The 26,429-nt window shown below is 38.1% G+C and overlaps 1 protein-coding gene across 4 annotated transcripts; it reads left to right on the top strand.

The window, feature by feature from the left end:
* The first annotated feature begins 7,433 nt into the window (after positions 1-7,433).
* Positions 7,434-23,536, top strand: LOC143030729 (uncharacterized). 4 transcript variants are annotated; one of them, XM_076193924.1, is made up of 3 exons: positions 9,872-9,930; positions 10,180-10,234; positions 21,583-23,536. In XM_076193924.1, the coding sequence occupies exon 3, from the start codon at positions 21,714-21,716 to the stop codon at positions 23,004-23,006; it is 1,293 nt and encodes a 430-aa protein (XP_076050039.1). In that variant the 5' UTR covers positions 9,872-9,930; positions 10,180-10,234; positions 21,583-21,713; the 3' UTR covers positions 23,007-23,536. The 4 variants fall into 4 exon arrangements, with proteins under 4 accessions (XP_076050043.1, XP_076050042.1, XP_076050039.1 ...); XM_076193928.1 differs by lacking the exons at positions 9,872-9,930; positions 10,180-10,234 and adding an exon at positions 7,434-7,495; XM_076193927.1 differs by lacking the exon at positions 10,180-10,234 and having other exon boundaries at positions 9,862-9,930.
* Positions 23,537-26,429: the final 2,893 nt, after the last annotated feature.

The following is a 26,429-nucleotide window of genomic DNA, read 5'->3' as shown; positions in this document are numbered from 1 at the left end:
GCCGTGCAAACCTACGGTGCCCTGCTCATGTCAAATGCCAAAGCATCTCGCAGCACTATACAATATGTTGAAATACAAAACATGTCAGAAAGAACCACGAGTTTCTTAATACCATGTACTTTAATGCTCGTGGTATTAGAAATAAATTCCAAGAAATACAGGCATATGTCAAAAGTGAAAATCTCGATATGATAGGTATAACCTAGACATGGTTAAATGGTAAAGAGTTTGAAGCTGAATTTCATAATGCGGGATTTAAACATTCTCATCAGGATAGAAACCTCAAGAAAGGTGGGGGTGTTCTGTTATACGTTAAAAGCAATGTCCATGCCTGTGTTTTAGAGAAAGTAACACACGATGCATATGATATTTTGTGGGTAGAATTAACCCAAACAAATGGACAAAAAATTAATGTATAGGTCAAAACATTATCATTAGCAGAGAACAAGCTGTTGTTTTAAGAACTATCTAGTTTCTGCATCTGGGACTTATTGATAATGGGTGATTTCAATTTTACTGACATTGATTGGATGACCCTTGAATATAGCCATATAGGGAGTCGTTTCATAGATTTTCTCGGTGACAATTTCTTAGTTCAGCATGTATAATCCACAAAACATAATTTACTCGATCTATTGATTATTAGCCATACAAGCATGATAGCCGATGTGGAGGTTGGTGAAACTATTGCAAATAGCGACCACAACTTGGTAAGATTTAAACTGAAAAAAGTAGAATAGATGCATGTGAATCTAAAATACCCGATTTTAGTAAAGCTCAGTTCATAGGACAACGTCAGGAGCTTCAGCTTACAGATTGGGAGGCAAAATTAAGCGAAAGATCTGTAGATCAGATCAAGATCTAAGAATATAAGGTCTAACCACTTCCGACCGAATTTCGAGGGAGTTGGCGCAGCGAGCCCGTGAACGTCACCTGGCTGTTCAAAGTGGGGTTAGCGGGTCCTATAGCTGTCAGTTGAAGTTGGTCCGTCGTTCGAAAATGACGTCGCCTTCGCTCGCACCGCTCCACTCAATTAGTTATATTCTGACAAATATTATATAAAATATATATATAAAATATTATAGTTCCTGTCTATATATATGAATATATAATATATATGATATATAATATATATATATATAATATATAAAATATTATAGTTCCTGTCTTCCTTGGCGTTTCACAGTTTTCTTCAGTGTATCACAAAGAGAAAATGGACGCATCCAAACGACGTCAGAAGCTGCGCAGAACTGCTCCAGCGGTTAGACCTGTTTACTTAGACCTTGGGTCAGATGTGGGTAATGTTTCAAAATACGCTTACTAAGATGATTCATTCCTACATCCTGTTTAAGGACAGACGCCCCCAAAATCAGGCTCGCCCAAAATGGCTCGACAAAGAAACTGAAAAAAGTATTTATAGAAAGAGACAGGCTTATAAGAAATGCAAGTGCTCGGGTGCACCTAACGACTATCAAAGTTATGTAATAATACAGAGAGATTTAAAAAAGAAAAAAAAATGAAAACGACAATACGAAATGAATATCGCTGATAAATCCAAAGAGAATCCCAAAGAATTCTGCAATTACATTAGAGATAAAAAGGTTATTAGGAATCACATTGGCCCACTATTATCTAATGACGGTGAACACGTGTATTCAAACGAAGGAATGTGTAATATTTTAAACAACTATTTTAGCTCAGTATTCGTAAACGAAACACCTCAAGGTGATCTCCAAACTGAAACCTGTGAAAAGTCTAGGATAAACTTACTACGGTAAATATAACAAAAGAAAAGAAAATGTATAGAGAAACTCAAACTGAATAAAACACCAGGGTCTGACGGTTGGTATCCAAGAATCTTAAAACGAAATGAAAAATTATATTGTTCCATTAGAAATTATTTTCAAAAAATCCATCATATCCGGAAATGTTCCAAGAGAATGGAAACTAGCTAACGTCACTCCAATCTTCAAAAAAGGTGACGAAAAGAAACCAAATAACTACAGGCCCATAAACTTGACTTCAATAGTAGGAAAAATTATGGAAACTATCACCAGAGATGCTATCAATCATCGTTTAGAAAGTAACTGTTTGGTAAATGATAGCCAGCATGGATTCAGACGGAGACATTCTTGCGTGCACTAACTCGAATTCTATAACACAGTCATCTCGAGTTATGACAAAAGAGACAATATAGATATTCAAGAAGATTTAGATAGATTACAGCAATGGTCTGAGAAGTGACTAAAGAAATTTAACAAAAGTAAATGCAAGGTAATGCACATTGGTGAAAATAACAGTAAGCACGATTACAAGTTATTTGGAAATTCGTTAACAAAAGTGGATAGTGAAAAAGATCTCGGTGTAATTACACTGTATAACAATGAAAAAAAAAAAAACGGAAATGAGACTATCCTTTTCTAGAGTTATTTTTTGCGTAGATCACGAATATAACATCCGTTTCTTTCTGTGACCCTCCAGTTCTTCGTAAATAGCAGTGCCCGCAATGTCTATCTGAACGGTATTTTTTGTTGCTTTTACCATTTATATAATTTTTCACATAGCTATGTGCTTTTTTTTCTTAACAGGATACAGAGTTAAGACGCCTAGAGAATGCAAGAATTCGCCAGACAAGTTTTGTTATATATGTGGATCAGTTACATTAAGGCAATACAAGAGACAGTTGACTCAACGTGTAAAGAAACTTTATGAGCTGTACTTTGGATGTAAAGTGGGTGACCAGGACAAAAGCTGGGCACCTCACATATGTTGTGTCAGGTGTACAAGTTCCCTTTCTGCCTGGGTGAAAGGCAAAGGGACTGGCCTCATGTTTGGCGTACCAATGGTCTGGAGGGAGCCAAAGGACCACTCAACAGATTGCTACTTCTGCTTAACGGATATTAAAGGTGGGTGTTCAGTGTTTATTTTTTACTGTTTTTATATATATTTTCAAGAGATATATCAATAAAAAAGATCGAAATACATAATAAGTTGCACTTCCACTATTTTTGCACGTGATCACAACCAATAGTATCCATTTTTAGTCTGATTTTATTTTATTTTCCTGCAGGTCGCAACAGAAAAGGCAAGAAATCTATCGTGTATCCAGATCTTCAGTCTGCTATTCGCCCAGTTCTACATTCAAGTGATATTCCTGTACCACAGCCGCCCTCTGAACTACCAAGCGATGACACGAGCAACTCAGACGATTCAGAATCTCAAGATGCAACGTATACGACACAACTTGAATCTGATAAGAAACCACACCTCATCACCCAACCAGAACTCAATGATCTAGTTCGTGATCTAACACTTACTAAGCAACAGAGTGAACTCCTGGCCTCACGTTTGCAACAATGGCACCTGTTGGATGAAGAAGCTCGAATTACAGTATTTAGGAAGCGTTCTGCAAATCTACAGGATTTCTTCACTTTGGAAAACAACTTGACTTATTGTAATGATATCAGAGGCCTATTCAGTGCCCTTGAGCTGTCCTATGAACCCAATGAGTGGAGGCTATTCATAGATGGATCCCTTTACAGCATAAAAGCAGTTCTGTTGCACATTGGGAACACCATGCCTTCAGTTCCAGTTGCTTACTCAGTCATTTTAAGAGAGACATATGAGAACCTTGCTTTTATTCTAGACCGCATAAGTTACAAAGAGCATGAGTGGTTAATTTGTGCAGACTTGAAAGTAGTAGCCATACTTAATGGGCTACAAACTGGATACACCAAATTTATGTGCTTTCTTTGCAAGTGGGACAGTAGGGCCAGATCAGAACATTATATACGCTCAGAATGGCCATCTCGGGAATCTATGACGCTTGGATGCCATAATGTAATTCATGAGCCACTAGTTAAGAAGGAGAAAATCATTTTGCCACCACTGCATATAAAACTAGGCCTAATGAAGCAATTTACCAAAGCACTGCAACATAACAAGCCATGTTTCCAGTATCTCAAAGGGATCTTCCCTAAAATTAGTGATGCCAAGATTAAAAAGGGTATATTTGTAGGCCCTCAGATTTGCAAGCTTATAAATGATGAGGACTTTGAGGCGACAATGGATGAACCTGAGCTAGCGGCCTGGCATGCATTCAAAGATGTATGCAAAGGGCTTCTGGGAAAGCACCAAGAGTCCCAGCGAGAGCGTAAAGTGGAGAGGCTAATCAAATGCTACCAAGATCTCGGATGCAATATGTCACTGAAGATACACTTTCTTCATTCTCATCTGTCCTTCTTCCCAGAGAATGCAGCAGATGTGAGTGATGAACATGGAGAGAGGTTCCATCAAGATATAGCGTCAATGGAAAACAGGTACAAGGGAAAATGGAGCCCTGCTATGCTGGCTGACTTCTGTTGGAACCTGAAGCGTGACACGCCTGAGACGTCTTATAAAAGAAGAAGTAAATAATAGATTGTAGGTTAATACATCATGTAAAGCTAACAAACATGCCAATTCATTATATATTAATTAGATAAATACAATGAAGACATTTAATCTGACTTTGGGAGCAAAATACATTTATGGAACCTTGGAAATCTCTATTAATTGCATAATTATTAAAACAGCGATTTACAAAAAATTGTGACGTGGCATGAAATTTTTGTTATCAAATTTGAATTCAGCACACTGAACTTCATAATAAAACGCACATGAGAACTATGTTTTCTTCTTAATCCTGAAATTTGTTGTACAGTGTTATCAGTAACGACCTCAAATCATCCAAGCAGTGTATTTCAGCCTCTGAGAAAGCAAATAAGATTCTAGGACTGACTGCGCGATCTTTTGATTTCAGAAGTCCATCACTCATTAAAAAGCTATATAAATCGTTAGTTCGTCCACATTTGGAATATGCTGTTTCCGTATGGTCACCGAATCTCATTAAGGACATTGACAGATTGGAAAAAGTACAACGGCGAGCCACAAAACTGATTCCATATATCAAAAATAAATCATACGAAAATCGACTAAAACATATGAATCTGTTTTCCCTAAAAAAAAAAAGCGTAGTCTCAGGGGTGACTTGATACAGGTCTTTAAATTCTAAATGGAATTGATAACATCAAAAGTGACCAAATTTTCACACTGAATGAGAATCAGAAAAGAAACAATGGTCTCAAACTGTCCAGAAATAGATTTAATTTGAAAGTGGGTAGAAACAGCTTCGCCAACAGTGTAGTTAATGAATGGAGTAAACTTCTTGCAGAGGCAGTACAAATGTTCAGTTCAGTTCGAAGTTTTAAGAATCATTTAGATAAGCACGGAAGATGCTGTAACAATTATAACTTATTTTATATTGTGTATTTGTTATCATTTGTCTGTTTATTAGTTTGATTCTCATTTATTATTAGTTATATGTCAATTTATTATTATTTACTAGTTACCTATTTGTTTATTATCTAACTATACCTATGCATTTTATTTATTACTTATATCTTTATATTTATTAATTTATCTATCATTATTATGATTTCTTTGCATCCGACCTAGATGTGGACCAAAAGGTCTCATGTCGGCATGCTCCACCTTTGTAATCCTTTGTATTTTTTTTTTTTTTTTTTGTAATATGTTTAGACTTTGCAAAAGCTTTTGATACCGTCCCCCACGAAAGACTATTTACTAAATTAGCTTCACACGGAGTAAGTGGCAGCCTATTAAGTTGGACTAGAAATTGGTTGAATGATCGAAAACAGAGAGTTGTTTTAAATTGCAAAACTTCTAGATGGAATAATGTTACGAGTGGAGTTCCTCAGTGTTCCGTTCTTGGGCCACTTCTATTCATAAATGATATAGACCACGGACTAAAATCTATTGTCTCCAAATTTGCTGATGATAGAAAATTGTGCGGAATGGCAAATGATCACTTAAATCAATAGATATTCAAGAAGATTTAGATAAATTACAGGAATGGTCTGAAAAGTGGCAAATGAAATTTAACACAAGTAAATGCAAGGTTATGCACATAGGTATAAAAGTAAGTACGATTGCCAGTTATTTGGAAATTCGTTAACAAAAGTGGATAGTGAGAAGGATCTAGGGGTAATTATCAGTAAATGGTCCTACACACGCTCAGACTTTTACTCAGACTTGCCTGCACAAAGCATGTATGCGCAGACAAGTCTGAATGTGTGTAGAGGAGATTTGTGGTCTGCACAGACCATTTTCAGAAAAATATGACGCCCAGTCCTCGCTTCGCTCGCGCGAGCGAGCGAAGCGAGGACTGACGTCATATTTTTCTGAAAATGGTCTGTGCAGACCACAAATCTCCTCTACACACATTCAGACTTGTCTGCGCATACATGTTTTGTGCAGGCAAGTCTGAGTAAAAGTCTGAGCGTGTGTAGGACCCTTAACAATCTCAAATCATCTATGCAGTGAGCACCCTGCCTTCTGTTTTGCGCCACCTCAAACGGAACACTATTTTGTTCTTCTTTTTGGGGCCTGTCTAAAAAGACTTACCTTACGTATACAAAAAGTGGCTCATATTTTAAACAATGCAACAAGATTTGTTATAACTAAGCTGGAAAATGATCTTGAGAATACGGTTCTCAAAGTGTATGGCCATTTCAGCACCTCAGCTAAAAGACACAGTTAAAGAAATTCTGTAAACATGTGGAGGATGTAGCTGCAGTCTGTTCCGGTATGTTTTAACTATATGTCTTTCTCTTTTGCCAGCTATTGACAGAATACTTGAGTAGTAGGAAGTCCTTAAAAGATATTTCCAGAGCTTTGGTATAGAAGAGTGTCCCAAGGTACTATGGAAGTGATTTCGGAAATAAATCATCGGATATGTTTTTTCTTCCCCAGTCACAATCTCAGTGTTATTTGACATTAAGCATGAAAAAAACAAAAACATTCAGCATCACTTCAGTATTAAAGCTAAAGTCTGGACAGATTTTTTTCAGTAAACACCGAACTTAGCCAGCTTCAACCAGATGAGAATAAGAAAAGTAAAACAGACTTCACTGTTTGCTATGAAAGAACCATAAAGTGCTTAAGAGATGGTCATGAGATATCTGAAAAGTTTCCATAACAATATATCAAATTTGAGAGTAACAAGTGACATACATTTTGGAGAATTCTGTGGCGCAGTCAAGGCTTATAACATTCAATATATACATATGAATGAATTATATGAAGAGTGTGGGACTGTGTAGGTCATTATCAATACTCCTGAGATTATAGACAAACACAATAAGGGGTATTATCTCAGGTTGTTCAGTTAACCTGAGGTACCTTTCTCAAATCTGGAGAAGGTGAGCACTTATATTTTCTCTATTCCACGCAGTAATGCTCACAGAGATTTTTTTTTTTATTGTGACCTCATTTTTTGAAAAACGAGAGAAACCCTCTGCATGTGGACTCGGGCAAATCCTTAACAAGTTCTCAGAAGAGTGCCCAGCCATGCGCAAAGATGCGTGTCTAACAAAATTCTTGTATATGGTAACGAGTGAAACATAGAACCAGACTGCCATTATGAATGTCTATAGTAAGTAGGCTACTTCCTTTAGTTTTATGAAGTTAATAAGGTATGCAGCACGTTATACTAAAAGAAGCATTAATATATAATGCGTTTGAAAAATAGCCTTCATTACATTGTATATTTGACAAATCAACACTTCTATGCATTGGGCTGTCGCATAAGTTGGTTCGTATTTTTATATGTGTGTATATTTCGACATTTTTATGTTCCTTTTGTGAAAACAATATTATTCTGTTACACGTTTATTCTTATTCATGTGCTTTTTTCACTTTATATTCTTTTTTCAGATGGGATATCAAGTTGCAAAATAATAATAATAATAATTTCCGACACCTATTTCTATTTCAATTTAACCGACATGAAAATGCATCTGAGATAGCCAGGAACAATCCACAAGAAATCTCGAGCAAGCAATAAGATATGATCGTGCAACTGTTGCTAGGCATCTACAGAAGATGGGCAAAGTACAGAAACTTGGTGCATGGGTTCTTCATACCCTAAAAGACAACCACAAAAATCTCAAGACACCAATTGTGGGAAAAGGACCAAATCTAAATAACCAGGGGCCGTACACACAAAACTTGTTAGCACTAACAAATAGCTGTTAAGGGTAACAAATTCCTGTTAAGGCTAACATTTAGCTGTTAAGCACTAACAGTGATACAGAAAACTTGTTAGGGCCTTAAAAGTACTGTTAAGATAAAAGTGCTGAGGAGGACTATTAAGCTCTTAACAAGTTCCTGTTAGTAGAGAAGATGGCGGAGCAACAACAACTAAAAAGATGACTGCGAGTTTATCGACAGCGACGGGACATATTTAACGAGTACAATGACGACGAACTCATCAAACGCTTCAGAATGAACCGTGCTGGTATAATAAAAATGGCTGATTTAGTGAGGGACAAACTTCAATCCCGAACAGAACGGAATCGACCACTGAGTCCTGAGACGAAGGTGGCAATTACCCTATGATATTTAGCCACAGGTAAAATGCAGCAGTGACGAATTTGGGACCTCGCAAGCATCAATCAGCCGTGTCATTACTCAAACAATTGATGCACTATCAGAACCAGATATTGTAACTCAGTTTGTAAAATTCCTATTGACTCGCCAAGAAGTGCAAGTAAAATAAGCAGAGTTCATGGAAAACTGTAGGTTTCCCGGTGTTGTGGGTACCATAGATGGCACAAACATTAGAATTGGGGCTCCAAGTGTCGATGAACATTTATATGTAAACAGAAAACAATACCATAGCATCAACGTGCTTTGTCATGCCTCCCTCTTATCCTTGTGGTTTAAACTTGGCTTGAATCGCCCATTTATTATTATTTTTTCTCCATAATCACGTTGATCAAGAGGAGTGTTTCCTCTTGTGACCAGTTTGGCTTCCTTTTCTTTTTCTGTGTTTCTTCTGCCATGTCTATGTCCTCTGAAATTATTGTTGAGTCTTCTGTCGGAAGATTTGTCTGTGGCACGGCCGCCTGTACAATGCGCCTTCGTCCAAAAATATCTGTCGTTGGTTAATAAGTACTTCTAAAAACCCATACATACGATATCTATGTGCTATCATGATACTTAAATAATAAATTGTGAACAACTGCATTAATAACACTGTTTTATGTGTGCAATTTTTGATAATACGTCCATTTACATGTTCATAAGCTGCTAACTTCAGCGCTGTTTAGCGGTACTTGACAAACAACTGTTTGCTAGCTAACAGTTGTTAGTTAAGCATTGGTGTATAACTTTTAGTGGTTTTCTGTTAGCTAGCAGAGATTGTTAAGGCTAACAAAAAAGTTTTGTGTATACGGCCCCAGGTTTTGTTGTTACAGGACAATGTTCGGCCGCATGTGACAAAGATGATAAAGTCAGCCATCGAAGAGCTGGGATGGGAAGTCTTACCCCATCCGCCCTATCCTCCAGATTTGGCACCAACTGATTTTCATCTTTTTCGGTCATTGTCAAATCACCTATCGGGTCATATCTTTGAGAATGACGCAGCCATCTCAATTTTCATTTACGAGTTCTTTGCCGAGAAAACAAAATAATTTTACCGAGATGGTATTCGAAAATTGCCGGAACGTTATTGAGCAAAGCGGAGACTATATTGTTGGTTCGTTTTTTTTGTATTTTCATTTAACAAACAATAGGCATTTGTATTTGTCTTTTTCCGTAAATGCCATGTAAATATTGAAGAGAAATTTAATAGAAAATAAAAATGGAATTAGAAATTGTAGAGGGGAAGTAAAATTAGAAATTGTAGAGGGGAAATAAAATTATAATTGTACTGTAGAGGGGAAATAAAACAAACGAACTTATGTCACAACCTAATATATTTGATAGAGCTTTATATTCTCACTCCTTGTTAAATATGTTTTGAAGGAGGTGTCGGCAGTATCAATTCATTTTTTTAGAATTGCAAATGGCCAATTGTGCAGATAGGTGTGTATTATCTGTTAGTCTATATTCTTCTTGGCAGGCCGACACTTCGTATTCCTCACTACGAAAAACCAATTTAAGAACTTTACTGCCTTATCTCTCAATTCACTGTACACTAATTATGATATTGTTACTAATTCTTTATATTCACTCCACAAGTGCACTTAGTATAAATGGAATACAAACAAGTGCTTCATAGTATGAACAGTTACATAGGACTTAAACTTTCATCTTTGTCTTTGACATTCCTAGGACATCTATGAGATCCAGATGTGGCAAAGAATTTGTAAGGACAACAGTCATGCAGGTAATAAGCAAGTTTTAATATGGATACTCGTCAGTTGTGCATTTGTATTTATTCCGTGATAGAAGTTATTTTTCTTATCTGTTCATTACTTAGTGGTATTGCCTGGTTTGATGCTAGTTCTGATCGCATATGGGTACTGTCAAAATGGTCAGCAGAATGCATTCTTGTCAATAGGCCTATTAATCATTTACATTCCCGCATGTTAGGTATGCAACAAACAGATACAAAGCCACAAATTACTTAGAACAAATTACGAAGTTACTACATTTTTGGTAACTTCTTTTTAATGCGAACCTTGCAGGTTACAGGAGTTAACCTATATGATAGTGTTTTAGGTTAGAGGATGCCTGGCATGGTCAATTGGAATGTTCCAGAAATAGCATTGTTCTTCATAAGCTAACCAGTATGTATTATTATGTTGTCTTTGTGATTCAAAAGTATGACTGCCAAGGACACAAATAAGTTTTTATGAGGAAATGATTGTACTTCATTTTAAGTGACTGATTTTACTGAATAACCATAACTTAAAAAGCTTCTCCCACCGTCCTTCTTGTTTTAGTAGTTGATAGAACCGGAGAGGGAGGGGTGAGTCTAACCTAACTTAGAAGGTAAGGATGGGAAAAGTTCGGGTGAAAAGATTTTTTTTTATGATGATAGACTTAAGTATTTTAGATTTACTTCTGATGTTTTAATACTATTTCTGTCAAAATTCACTCATTTACTCCCCAATCCTGTGTATGTTAGAAGGGGGGGAGGGCAAAGGTGTTTCCTAATGAATGGAAACCAGTAGACCCATTCAACTCCGATGACAAGATGTCTTGTCATTTGGTCAAATAAAACAAAAAATCATAAAACACCAAAATGTTTGATCAAACACCAGAAAAACATGACGTCAGTCCTCGCTTCGCTCGCAGCGAAGCGAGGACTTACGTCATGTTTTTCTGGTGTTTGATCAAACATTTTGGTGTTTTATGATTTTTTGTTTTATTTGACCAAATGACAAGACATCTTGTCATCGGAGTTGAATGGGTTAAGTGTTTGCAAGAATTGGACAAACACATTCTGACATCCATGATTATTGGATGGTTGTAGACCTCTTCAAAAATTTTACCTAGATTTCTTATGTCCAGTTACTTGTACTGTTGTGTCCTTCATTATAATCTGATATTATTATCATAATAATTATCATTATTATTATTATCATTATCATCATTATTATTATTATTATTGTTATCAATATTATTATTATTATTATTGTTATTCCTATTATTTATATAATTGTTATTATTTTTCATAGATTTAAATGAGTGTATAGAAATTTTAGGGAAAAATGTCAGTGTAGTGGTATTGGGAGATCTTAATCCTAGGGTAGGAAATGAACCAATAGATGGAGTGGTTGGGAAGTGTGGAGTTCCAGGAAGAAATTGTAGTTGAGAGATGATGATAGAGAGGTTTCTAGAGAGTTGGTGATAGCAAATACAATATTAAGAAAGTCAAGCATAAGTACACATGGGAGAGGGTGGTAGATATGGCATTAATGGACTATATAGTGGTAACCAAGAGAAGAGTAGGAAGAGTTTTGGATGTACATGTTCTAAGGGGAGAGTGGGAGGGGAATATCAGATAACTTTTTGGTGGAAGGTAAGATGAGAGTGGAGGATAGATGGAGAAAGAGGAAAAGGAAAGAAGGTAGGGAAGTGCTTAGACTAAAATGCTTTAATGAGAAAGAAAAGGAATGCAAGAAGAAGCAGGGAGGGAGTGAAAGATAGAGTAGAACTAGGAGTGGAGGAGGAATAAGGATGGTTCACGGAGGTAGTCACAAGGTGTGCAAAGATGGTGTGTGGAACAAGGAGGATATGATAGGTACAAAGAAAAGAGAGGTCAAGCTTAATATAAATTAAGCAGAGGAGAACAGTTGTGAAATGGGGTAAGAGTAGGACCAATTTTTTTTTAGGTAATAAAAAGATGTTTTGGAAGGAAATTAAGAAAGGAAGAGGAGGCGAATCAAGTAGAGAAGAAAAAGTAAAAGGTGCAGATGGAGAGATGATAATGAAAGAGACAGCAATAAGTAGAAGATGGGCAAAGTATTTTGGAAAGTTGCTAAATGTGAAGGAAGATAGGGAGGGAAAGGTAGTTGCAGTGGGAAGCGCTAAGAAAATGACAGTTATGAATGATGAAAATTAAGGAGAAATTAGGAAAGGTAAGATGAAAGCAGTTATTAGAATGATGAGATCAGGTAAAGCACCTGGGTTGGAGGGGTGTCATGTAGAGTATCTAAAAAAAGGGAGGTACTGTGAGGTTGTTTAATATTTGTCTTAAAGAGGGTAGAGTGAGGTTGTTTAATATTTGTCTGAATGAGGGCAGAGTGCCGTAGGACTGGAGGAATTCCTGTACAGTTCCACTTTACAAGGAAAAAGGGGACAAGTGTGAGTGTAATGTTTTCAGAAGGATTAGTTTGTGTAGTTCAGTCAGGAAGGATTATGGATCATGAAAGGATTTTATTTGAGAGGATTAGGAGAGGAAGAGAGGGAGTAATTGGCAAGGGACAGTGTGGGTTTAAGACAGGTAGGAGTTGCATGGATCAGATTTTTGTGGTGAGGCAGATATGTGAGAAAGCCTTAAGAAAAGGTTTGGGTGTTTTGGGGGCCTTTATGGATTTGGAAAAGGCTTATGACAGGGTAGGTATTGCAGAAATATGGGATAGGAAGAAAGCTGTTAGAGCTTTTATGAGAGTAGTAGAGCCTGTGTTAGAATTAGAAAAGGAGAGAGTGAGTAGTTTGAAGTAAAGGTGGAACTTTGCCTGGGATGTGTTATGTCGCCTTAGCTGTTCAATATATACATGGATGGGGTGGTGCAAGAGGTGAATGAAAGGGTAATGGGCCAGGGATTGGAGATGGTTAAAGAAAATTGTGTAAGAAGTTCATAGATATAGGTAGACAAGTGAGGTAGAAAGAGGGGTAGATAGGGTTTCATTTTAATTGGATCAGCTGTTTGGTAAACAACAGTTTGTAGGTGAAGATTTTGCAAGCTCACTCTGCCTTGAGTAATAAAAATGGTCGGAAGCCTAGATGATATTTATGTTGTGCTTTTGCTGTTGTAACCTAAGTGAATATGCTATGAATCGAGATTACTTAAGTAAATAATATTGCATACAGACCTGTAACAATGATTCTGGTTGGAGAAAGGGTGAAGAAGAAAATTCAGTTGGTTCACGATTGTAAGATCATGACCTTAGGGGAGGTTCTTAACCACTCCAGGGCACATCGCACGTCTGGCAGCATTAGCTACCCGTCGTGTGATGTTGCGTCCTAATAATCTCATTATAAAAAATAAAGTCAGTGCTCAATCGTTTGTTCTCTTTCACCTGTGAATTTTGATAACCATAGAAAATATGAGGCCAGTTTAGAGAGAATGGAAGTTACGTAGGTACGACTACAATAAATATAATCAAAAGGCCGATGTTGTCATCATCGTATACCCACCTGCTCCTCATGATGCCTACGTAGGCGGCACCGTATGGAAGTGGTTAAATATAAAGTTAAATATCATTGGACCAAAGAAATCTTGATGTCCCTGCAGAACTGACATAGGATCTAAATTGAGTGGTCTCAATGGGAGTCACTTGGTGCACCTTAGAGAACCAAGTGTAGTAATATTTGGGTAGAAAAAAAAAGAAAAAAAAAAGGCTCATTTTAATTCCCCCAAATATAATGAGGTGAGTAGAAGCCAGACAGTGCAAAATATAATTACTTAATGAAATCAGAAGTTGAATGATTGAAATAACACTAATGACAGAAATAACATTAATGACAGTGGAGAAAGTAGAAAGTGAGATATGGCTACAGTTGTGTGAAGAGATGGGTACATGGAACTACAGGACTATGCAGTATGTGCTGACTATGAGTGGATGAACTACAAGCAACAGTGCACGCTGGTATGAGGACTGAATATGAGGAGTGAACGAGGGGGACACAAGATGAGGTTGATGTACATAGAAGGACTACAAAGGAAGCAGTCAATTCAAATAAACTTAAGTTATGTCCACGAGTGTCTTATGTCATGAAATTTTCACTTCACAGTGTAACATTCCAAAGTTTTCAGAGGAAAAATATACAGTAGGAGTCAATAGGTTCCTCAGATTGATAGATGCCCTAATAGTGACAAAAAACATATCATGATAAAAAGAAAGCAAAATGTAAAAGGAAATGTAGATCCTGAGAAGGGTAGGGCTAGGCTTATAATAACCTTCTAGCATATGGAAGATATCAAAGTCAAAGTGTGATCAGGATCCTATTAGGTCTTTTGTTAGAATGATAAAAAGTAAAAACAAGTGAATCAAACACAGAATATTTAGCAAAGTTAGACAGATGGTCTAAGGGCATGATTTTTATGTTGAAGGATTCAGATTGGATAGAAAGATCTAGTACATACATATACCAAAGGCTTCTTCCCCCTACACAGGGGCTAGCCAAAAAGAAAAAGGCATAGAAACCACTCCCACTCATTCCATTTCCTATATATTACACTCCCCTCCATCCTCCTTCCTCCCTCTCATCTTGGCACCTCCTTGATGACGGGTCATCCATACATCCTGTCCACTGCCCTGGGCCAGAAGCAGCGCCGCAAGACACAGCACATCCACAGCAAGGCCGCTTCATTAATTCGGCGACCCCCCTCTCTGTCCCCTCATGCAGAAAAAGAGAAGGGGAGAAATTCCTTCCGGCTGCATCAAATTTTTTCTCATACTTCCTCACCCCCCATCTCCCACCCACTCCCCCTCATGCATCACAGCATCATCCATACACAACCCTTCTCCATTCACCCCTATCTTCTGTCCTTTCCCATCCTTCCTCAACAGACATTCCTCTCTTTCCTGATGCCCCTTTCACCCCATCCATCCATCTCATCCTAGGACGCCCCCTCATATTCACTCCTTCCACCTCTGCCTTCCACACCTCTTTTACTAATCTTTCTTCACTCATTCTTTCCATGTGTCCAAACCATCCAAATATTCTTTCATCAACCCTACATCCCAGCTCCCTTTCCACCCGTTCTCCTCACCTCCTCATTTCCCACTCTATCTAGCCTAGTAACCCCTATCATACTTCTCAGATATTTCATCTCAAACACATTCAAACTCCTTCTCTCTTCCTCTGTTATGTTCCATGTTTCTGCCCTATACAGTGCTGTTGGCACAATCACTCCTTCATATAACCTCCTCTTAGCATCCATTCCCAGATGTCTATTTCTCATTACACTTTTTAATCCACCAAGGCATTAACTTGCTTCTCTCAATGTACATTCTACCTCCACCCCCACTCCTTCCTTTCCTGCCACATTCGCACCCAAGGATCTAAAACTATCCACTTCCTCCAGTCTTTCACCCTTAATGCCTACTTCCATCCTGCTGTCACATCCCTTGTACATCTCATCACCTTACTTTTACCCACATTTATCTTCAGCTTCCTTCTTTCACACACCTTCTCAAACTCTGTTACTAACTTCCTCAATCCCTCCTCTGATCCTGCTACAAGCGCAGTGTCGTCAGCAAACAACAACTGGTTTATTTCCCACTTTTCTCCGTTTTCTTTAACCATCTCCAACCCATGACCCACTACCCTTGCATTCACCTCTTGCACCACCATGTATAGATTGAACAGCCAGGGCGACATAACACATCCCTGACGAAGTCCCACCTTTACCTCAAACCATTCACTCTCTCCATTTCTAATCCTAACACAAGCTCTACTACTCTCGTAAAAATTCTTGACTGCTCTTAAGAGCTTTCCTCCTATCCCATATATCTGCATTACCTCCCACAGTGCCTTCATGTCTACCCTGTCGTAAGCCTTTTCCAAATCCATAAAAGCCCAAAAATTATCCTTACCTTTTCCTATAGCTTTCTCACATATCTGTCTTACCACAAAAATCTGATCTACACAACTCCTACCTGTCCTAAAACGACACTGTTCCTCACCAATTACTCCCTCTGTTCCTCTCCAAATTCTCTCAATCAAGACCCTCCCTTAAGCCTTCCCTACTACACTCAACAAGCTGATCCCTCTGAAACTACTGCACTCACACTTGTCCCCCTTCCCCTTGTAAAGCTGAATCATACAGGCACTCCTCCAGTCCTCCGGCACTCTACTCTCTTAAACAAACATTAAATAACCTCACCAGCCAGTCCACCATAACTGTACCTCCTTTCTTCAGACATTCTGCATGGCATCCATCCAACCCAGGTGCCTTAACTGCTCTCATCATCTTAACAGCTGCTTTCACTTCATCTTTCCCTATTTCTCCTCCTTTTTCCTCACTCATCACTCTCATTTTCTTAGCGCTTCCCACTGCAACTACCTTTCCCTCCCTATCCTTCTTCACATTTAGCAACTCCCTAAAATACGGTACTCTGCCCACCTTCCTCTCACTGCCTTCTCTTCCATTATCATCTCTCTATCTGCACCTTTTACTTTTTCTTCTCTACTTGATTTGCCTCCTCTTCCTCTTTTAATTTCTTTCCAAAACATCTTTTTATTACTTTTTATTACTCTTACCCCATTTCACATCAGCTCTCCTCTTTGCTTCCTCTATCTTATGCTTAACTTCCCTGTTCTTTACTTTATACCTCTCATACAATTCCCTCATCCTAATTTGTAGCCAATCTATGAATGGCTGCTTCTTCTCTTCTACACCCTTCTTTGCTTCCTCATCCCACCACTCACTACCCTTCCTTCTATTTCCTCCCACCCTCCTTGTTCCACACACTTTATGACTCCTTGTACCATCCCCATTCCTCCTCCACTCCTAATTCTATTCTATCCTTCACTCCCTCCCACTCCTCTCTCAGCTTCTTCTTATATTCCTTCTCCTTTTCTTTCTCATTTAAGCAGTTCACTCTAAGTACCTCCCTACCTTCTGCCCATTTCCTCTTTCTCCACTCTCAATTTACCTTCCACCAGAAAATTATTTGATATTCCCCCACTCTCTCCCCTGAGAACGTGTATGAGTACATCATGAATATTCCTACCATACTCCTGGTCACCACTATATAGTCCATTAATGCTCTATCTGTCACCCTTCCATCCACCACCCTCTCCCATGTGTACTTATGCTTGACTTTCTTCCTGAACACTGTATTTGCTATCATAACTTATTTAGTATGTGTAAATGAATACGAGATTGTACACTTAGAAACTAGGGAGGGGTTAATTAGACATGTAGATTAAAAACGGACTAGGGTCGAATTCAATGATGATGATGATAATTGTGTTAATATTTTTATTTTTATTTTTTTTAATGAGTGAGCGAGAGAGAAAACTCATTGTATAAATCCCATTGGGGAAACTCTTAGTTTTGATGGGTATTAAGAGTATGTATGTAGCATTATATGGGAATAATTTATTAATATTGATAATTTTTATAGATTAAGATTGGATTGATTTTATTAATTTGTATGGAGGTGCTAAGATGAGGGGGAGGGTGGAGGGGTGTGGAGTGTATTCAGGGATGGAATGGGTGGGAATAATTTTATGCCTTTTCCTTTTTGGCTACCTCCCTTGTAAGGGAGAAAAAGCCTTGGTATATGTATGTATGGTGTGCCTTGGACTGGAATCCTGTTTGACCTGAAGACTTGATCTGATAATAGTAGACTGTATCCTTAGTGTAGTTTTAGATTATAAAAACATATGAGAGTGGATTTAGATTTAATCTAGGAGAACATCTCCAATAAAAATGTTGTTCAAAGGAAACTTTGAAATAAGATAAGTGAGATAGAAAATATAACTGATCTCATAGATTGAGATTTCAAAAGAAATGGTAGACAAAAGAGAAGTGTGAATGTTGTAGCTTTAGGAGCTCTTGCTGGATTAGAAATATCCAATTTTGCCTTCTTTGCTGACTTAAAGATTTCTATGAATAGATTGATTGAGAAAGTAGCAAAAATTGATAATGTACAAACAAGTGTAAAAACATTGGTGACTTGATCTCTGAGATTACAGATAATTTAGAGAAATTCAGCATAAAACAGTCTGAACAAGAACTCCTTACTTCTTTCCTTACTACTTGATCCAGTGCACTTGAAAACAACAGGTGCAGAATCAGTTGGAATCCTTTGTGCAAGATTTAGTTCTAGCCTATTCTGGTCAAGTCACATCCTCTCTTCTCACAATACCTCAACTTATTAAGAGAATTAACTCAGCTAAGAAGGATTGTAATTTCAAACTTTTGATGAAGTAAATGTAGCATTCTATTGCCCATTACTAACTGCTTACTTGAATGTTTCCTCAGTGATAATAGGAGTTCCTTTCTCTTCTGACTTTAGATTTAACCCATTCAACTCCGATGACAAGATGTCTTGTCATTTGGTCAAATAAAACAAAAAATCATAAAACACCAAAATGTTTGATCAAACACCAGAAAAATATGACGTCAGTCCTCACTTCGCTGCGAGCGAAGCGAGGACTGACGTCATATTTTTCTGGTGTTTGATCAAACATTTTGGTGTTTTATGATTTTTTGTTTTATTTGACCAAATGACAAGACATCTTGTCATCGGAGTTGAATGGGTTAACTTGTACAAGCTGAAGGTAAAAAATTCACTTTCTGAAGTGGACATACCAGTTGTATATCAACTTAATTACATCCTTTCTCTAGACAACATAAAGGAGAGTACAATAATGATAAACTTAAAAGTTGTAAGACCACTAATAGGAATCTTTTCCTGTCACTTTTCCCTTTTTGTGTTCAGTGAAGCATTGAAAAATTCTTGTGAAGCTTCACTTGTTAGAGTTGTATTTGTGACGAATAATTGTCATTACAAAAAGACTGTGGTAAACCAGGTTTCTCATGGTAACATGGGAGGTTTCCATTATCTGTTTTTCTCAAACAAGACAAGAGTTTCAATGATTTGTCCAAATCTAAGTCCTAAACTGGAATTGGTTGAGGGTACTATCTCAGTTTTTGACAACTGTGAAATACAGGAAGGGACATTTTCCACTATAGCTAACACCCTTAATACTATATATTTGACTGAAGTAACATACCTCCTAAACATCAACATTATGTTGCCCAAAAACTCCCCACCTTATAATATAGTTATTATCAGTGTCCGTATTTCGTCATTAGTAATTGCTGCCCTAACTTCATTTGTGATATTTAGGAAGATGAGGCCATCAAATACTGCTGATCATTTATTGACATTTTTTTTTTTTTTTTTTTTTTTTCCCTAAGGGTCAGTAGGTACTTGGTGTTACATTTGTACATGCATTTTTGGGTTACCATTAGGTGGATGATACCATCCATTGAAGGATATCTATTTCAACCTTGTTTAGCCAGTTTATGCTGAAATATCTTTGATTACTAATTTAGCTTCATGTACACAATATTATAAAAAATGTTGAATTCCATAGTAATGTAGTATACCAAAACTCATAGAAGAAGCCGTTTTCCCAGGAAATTTATTGATAGGATTTGTAACTATGAGAAAAGAGGGCATGGTCATATGCCCTGCTGAGTTAGAGATCTTTGTGAAATCAGTGGAGAAAATTGGGAGATAAGGCAGTTGTTGTTTGCTGGCGATTGTGGCAGGATCAGAGGAGGAATCAAGGAAAATTAGTGAAAGAGTTTGGGAATGTGTGCGAAAGAAGGAAGATGAAGATAAATGTGGGTAAAAGTAAGGTGATGAGGTGTACAAGGGGGGAAATATGGCAGCAAATTAGAAGTATCTTCTGTCTTCTCCTGTCCTTCCTCAGCAGACAGTTCCCACTTTCCCAATGCCCCTTTCCCAATGCCCCATCCATCCATCCCATCCTTGGCCACCCCCTCATGTTCAATCCTTGTACCTCTGCCTTCACACCTCTTTTACTAGTCATTCTTCACTCATTCTTTCCATGTGTCCAAACCATCCCAATACTCTTTCTTCAAGCCTATCTTCAAACTCCCTTTCCACCCCCGTTCTCCTGCTCACCTCCTCATTTCTCACTCCAGCCAACCTAGTAATCCCTATCATACTTCTCAGGCACCTCATCTCAAACACATTCAAACTCCTCCCTTATGTTCCATGTTTCTGCCCTATACAGTGTTGTCAGCACTATCACTCCATACAATCTCCTCTTAGCATCCATTCCCAAATGTCGATTTCTCATTACATTTTAATCCCCAAAGGCATTTACTTGCTTCTCTCAAGCTACAATCTACCTCCACCTCTGTTCCTTTCCTGCCATATTTGCACCCGAGTATCTAAAGCTATCCACTTCCTCCAGTCTCTCTCCCTTATCATTATCATTATCTTATTATTATTATTATACTTATTCATTTATTCATTTTTTGCTTCTTTCATTGTAATGTTTATTTGTCCAATCCTGTAGCTTATTTCTCTATCAGTTTTCATTTTACCAGTTTCTGGGTGTTTTTTTTCCAGCTTCTGTGCTTTATCCCTTTAATGTTTGTTCAATCATCCATTTCTTCTTCTTTTAAACTTCATTGGTAAGAACTGTTTGTTTGCTTAACTAGCTGCACTTTGGTTGATGCTTGAATGTGTTTCTTCATTTCCATCTTACTCTTAAAATGTTAGCAAGGTATATTCACCATAACCTGAAAACTTAATCTTTATGATGATTTATGAGTACTACGAAGCACAATGATTCACGCAAAATACTTATAACTCATTTGAAGTGGCTGTTTTCACTGAATAAATATAACTGAACAAGCTACTCCAACCATGCGCCTTGTTTTAGTACCTTATGGAAGGGAGAAGTGAACCTAAACTATAGTAAGTGGATCGTCACACTAGGGTGACAAAAATCAATATTTGATATATTTTCTATAGGCTTAAGGTGGTATATCTGCAGAATATCACTTGTTTTCCCGCCAACCCTGAATTGGAAAACAAGTGATTTGCTCTAGAAATAAATATCAGATTTCCATGAATCTCTCAAATGGTGATTTATGACATCCTTGATTGGTGTAGGTGTGTAGTGATCATCTGAGAATAATTTCATAAATATTTCTCATATCCAACTATGCTATTGTGTCCTACATTATACAACAATCTCTCATATCCTCTATTTCTTTTCAGTATTTATTTAGTCACTCATTTCTTTCTTGTTTCCTGATTAATTTCTACTGTCGCAGTCTGTTTTGTTTCACGTTCTGCACAACCACACCATCTTTAGTATATGCTTAAGCTTCCACTTCTTCCATTAAGCTTCTCTTTTAATACGAGCTATTTGTTCCCTTCACCTACTGCATTTTGGCTAGTGCCCCACTGTATTTGTATATGCTCATGTTACTGCTATTACATGCTCTCAAAAAGTTAAATGTCAAACTTATTTTATATATATTTTTTTCAGTTTGAGGGGTAAACATCAACATTTTATTGGTCAAGGTATCTGAAGATTCCGTATATTGATCATACAATAAAGAGAATCTTGTGTGGCATCTGCGGCACTCAAATCTTACAGATCATCTTAGATATCACGCAATGACCCACAGTGGAGAGAAACCTTTTGAAAGTGACCAGTGTGGTACAGCTTTCTTAGAAAAGAGTGCTCTTGAACGATACGTGACAGCTCATAATGGGGAGAAACTTTTCATGTGTGACCGTTGTGATAAAGCTTTCTCACATGAGAGTGACCTCAAACAACATATGGTGACCCACACTGGGAAGAAACGTTTCCAATGTAACCTATGCGATACAACTTTGTCAGAAAAGGGCTCTCTCAAACAACACATAATGACCCACACTGGCGAGAAGCCTTTCAAGTGTGACCTGTGCGATGCAGCTTTCTTGGGAAAGACTGCTCTCAAATATCACGTGATGATCCACACTGGAGAGAAGCCTTTCAAGTGTGACCTGTGCAATGCAGCTTTCTCAAGAAAGGCTGCTCTCAAAAGACACGTATTGACCCACACTGAAGAGAAGCCTTTTAAGTGTGACCAGTGCGATTCAACTTTCTCAGAAAAGAGTGCTCTTAAATATCATGTGATGACCCACACCGGAGAGAAACCTTTCAAGTGTGACCTGTGCGATGCAGCTTTTACAAGCAAGGGTGCTCTCAAATATCACGTGATGACCCACACTGGAGAGAAACCTTTCAAGTGTGAACTGTGCGATGCAGCTCTCTCAACAAAGAGTGCTCTCAAATATCACATGATGACCCACACTGGTGAGAAGCCTTTCAAGTGTGACCTTTGTGATGCAGCTTTCTCAGGAAAGACTGCTCTCAAATGTCACATGAGGACCCATACCGGAGAGAAGCCTTTCAAGTGTGACCTGTGCGGTGGAGCTTTCTCAATAAAGGGTCATCTCAATTTTCACATGATGACCCACACTGGAGAGAAACCTTTCAAGTGTGACTTTTGCAATGCAGCTCACCCAACAAAGAGTGCTCTCAAATATCACGTGATGACCCACACAGGAGAGAAACCTTTCAAGTGTGACCTATGCGATGCAGCTTTCTCACGAAAGTATGATCTCAAAGGACACATGATGACTCACACTGGAGAGAAGCCCTTCAAGTGTGACCTTTGCGATGCAGCTCACTCAACAAAGAGTGCTCTCAAATATCACGTGATGACCCACACCGGAGAGAAACCTTTCCAGTGTGACTTGTGTGATGCAGCTTTCTCTACAAAGGGTGTTCTTAAATATCACATGATGACCCACACTGGCGAGAAGCCTTTCAAGTGTGACCTGTGCGATACAGCTTTCTCAAGAAAGACTTCTCTCAGACGACACATGATGACCCATCGTGTAGAGTCACTTCAAGTGTGACCTATGTCATACAGCTCTCAGGAATAATAGTAATAATCTTAAACGTCATGTGCTGACCCATGCAGGAAAGAAGCGTGTTCATTTTTTCCCAAAGGACCTATTTCAAATGTGTAGTGACACTTCTTAACGAAAGGTTGATTTCATGTATTGCGTGATGACCCTAGCTTGTGAGAGACATTTTCAGTACGATCTGGGTGATTTAACTTTTCTGTATGATGGTACAATTAGATGATGAGTCACACACGTGTACTGTCAGTTGTAAACTTTGGCTGGTTTACTTACAGTTGTGCAGTAAGTGACCTTTGATTGACGTATTGTGTAGTTCCATTATTGCTTGTTCGTAATTAAAGTCTTGAGTCTACCATGCAGTTCACGAATGTTCTTTCAATTATGGAAAAATGCTAAGAATGTTAGAGTGTAGCGTGAATGGTGAATACAGTCGGATACAGGTCTGTTTACCTTAGCATTGTGCAAAGTTGACTGGGATATACACCAGTAGCTTATAATCTTTGTTACTGTAAATATAACTACGATGATATATTGAGCAGTGTTTATTTAACCCCTGGAGATAAAACAGCCACATTTTTGAAGTCTTCTCAGGATAGAAATCAGATGGTATATGATGACTTGCTTATTGTTGAAGAATAAATCCAAGATGTAAGTTGAACAGTTTTGTTTTTTTGTTACTTGTTCCAAGATTTTGTTCTTGGTGTCTAGTAGTAGTATTGATTGTACTTGTTCTTTTTTAGTACCTCCTGAGAGAGAACATTATAGTGAGACAATTTCTGAAATATATTGCAACACCTCCATGACTCCTAGTGCCTTTGTCTGCTCTATATATACTGTGGTTGTTAGCTGACACACACACACGCTGCCACTACGAAGGTCCGGGTTGGACTCCCAGCCAGGGCTTAAATATATAATTCCAGTATCGCTTCGCTGGGGGGTGTTACTCCAACTCTCGTGTGAATGTGTACAAGGTCAAAGTATTACCCATAGATCGGTCATACGAGCTCTGAACTCTCATATGCATTAGAATAACACCCCGCAGCGATGCAATATTGGAATATATATATGTGTAGATATATATAGATTGTAGGACGTTTCTGCCACGAACCTTTCGGTCAAATAACTCACTATCTGGGAAGTTTATTGATAAAATAATGATTATTTCATTTGAATAACTTTTATTACATAGGAATGCGGCAAATTTCACAATTCATAAATCAAACATCAAAAAATAATAATATGCAAAGTCACAATATTGTTCACCATGTTTAGATGTTGGGTTGCTCACCACGAATATTATGGCTAACCCCTCTGAGGAACTGAGGATTGGTCTTCTTGTCAGAGACGCTATCTTGACAAAGGTTGTGTAGCCGACACGGAAGCTCCATGTACACCTTGGTACGCTTCCTTGGCCGGACACACACTGGTGACTGGCACATTTGGCTTTCAGGCACTCTACTAACTTCCACGTGGATGGATGATGGTGGCCAATAAGGGATGAAAACTTGTTCTGGCCCTCACTGATGTTGTAAGTACGGGGTTGATAATCCAAAGTGACTTCATCAAAGTAGGTCACAAGTTCATCTGCTTCATCAGGTTGTGTGTCCTTGAGGTACTGCATACCTTCCTGCTTCTCAGAAGCTGGTAGAAAGGCTAGAACATCTAGCATGCACACAAAATGTGAAATTCTTCATCTTACTTGTACAGGTTGGTGAGACCTAGGGTCTGGATATTCCTCCAGGTCGCCTGAGTTAGATGGTAAAAACAGTGCTGGGTCTGGGCATGCAAACCAAACACCACGTGAGTAGCTAATTCAACTGCTCACTCAGAATCAATGATGGTATGGGAAGGATCACAACCATGCTCTTCAAGCACCCTGAGCAAGACTTCGTAGCTGGACTGAGTCTTCCATTGAAGAAGGGCATAGGCGAGGGGTAGGAAAACACCATCCACTCTTCCCTGGATAACATACATTTGCATGAAGATTGATGGGGCCATGGCAAAGTTGCCACCCATGCACCAAGTGTCTGTTGCTGCTGCTAGCTGCTGGAGATGTTCTTCTGTGGCAAAGATGATGATACGCCCATCAGAATCGGGACCACTGTCATGTAGGAGCAGCTGAACCGGAGAGTCGCCAGCTGTCACAGCCCATTCACCACTGATGATAAGTTTATGAAGAGACTGGGGCTCTTTGGGATGGTTACTGACACGGGCCCTCCCCAGCTTGCTTATATAGCGGCTGGTAAATGAGCTTTCACTGCATCAGCAACACTGGCGTTGGCAAAAGTGAAGATCTAGTTTGGTTTGTCAAGGCTGGTAGTTGTTTCCTCTTTATACCTTGCCGGCACTTCTCCACGGCAACAGCAACATCATCAGCTGGATGGCAATGGTCAATATGTACCAAGGGGGACTGGTGACCCTTGGTGGTTATAATAATGCCTGGGCATCTAACAGGAGGATCATGTTTGACGCATCGCCAAGTTAACTTATCAGTTGTGGCAGAGCAATGTTTCTTGGTTTACATGAAACCACCCAGACGAAGTTTCAGACCACCACGTTTAGTAGTGATTAACTCCATACTAACTAATACTGACAGGGCTGAGTTATGGTAACATACACCACTGATCAATCTAAACACTGAATGACCATCTCCGAAATCCTGGCATGTATACACAAAAATGTTATTCACAATTGGGTTAGTTATTATCAAAGGACGTTTGATATAGGCTCACTTTGATCCCTGCTCAGCAGTGAGTTCATACATATATTTAATTAAATCAAGTTAGAATTAAGTTCCTATGTAAATGCTTATGTATTTTAGTTTAATGTAAATTATATATGTTATTTTTTATTTTGTTGCAAAGAAATTTAAATTTTGGGATTATATAAAAAACTTTCTGCACTGTGACCAGTAGTTAGTCTTTTAGTTTAATGTAAATCATATTTTTTTATTTTGTTGCAAAGAAATTTAATTTTTGTGATAATAGAAAAGAAATCCCCTTTATTGCACTGTGACCATTAGTCAGTATTTTAGTTTAGTGTAAATTGTATTTGTTATTTTTTTCCTTTGTTGCAGTGAAATTAAATTTTTGGGATTATATAAAAATAATCCCCCTTACTGCACTGTGACCAGTAATCAGTCATACTCTGGGTCGCATAGACGCGGTATGGAATTAAAAGTGATATGTGGCTGAATATATATATATATATATATATGTGTGTATATATGTATATATATATATATATATATGTGTGTATATATAATATATATATATATATAATATACAGGTATATATATATATATACATATATGTGTGTGTGTGTGCATGTGTGTGTGTGTATGTGTGTGTGGTGAACAGATGTGTCATTCTCGGATGTTTCGGCCAAATAGTTTGGCAAGGGTGGATGTTTCGA

The sequence above is a fragment of the Oratosquilla oratoria genome, chromosome 12 (genome assembly GCF_046742065.1).
Source record: "Oratosquilla oratoria isolate Oo_2021 chromosome 12, ASM4674206v1, whole genome shotgun sequence".
Lineage (NCBI taxonomy): Eukaryota > Metazoa > Arthropoda > Malacostraca > Stomatopoda > Squillidae > Oratosquilla > Oratosquilla oratoria.
The sequence above is the reverse complement of the archived record's forward strand: the minus strand, read 5'-3'. Positions and strand labels throughout refer to the sequence as shown.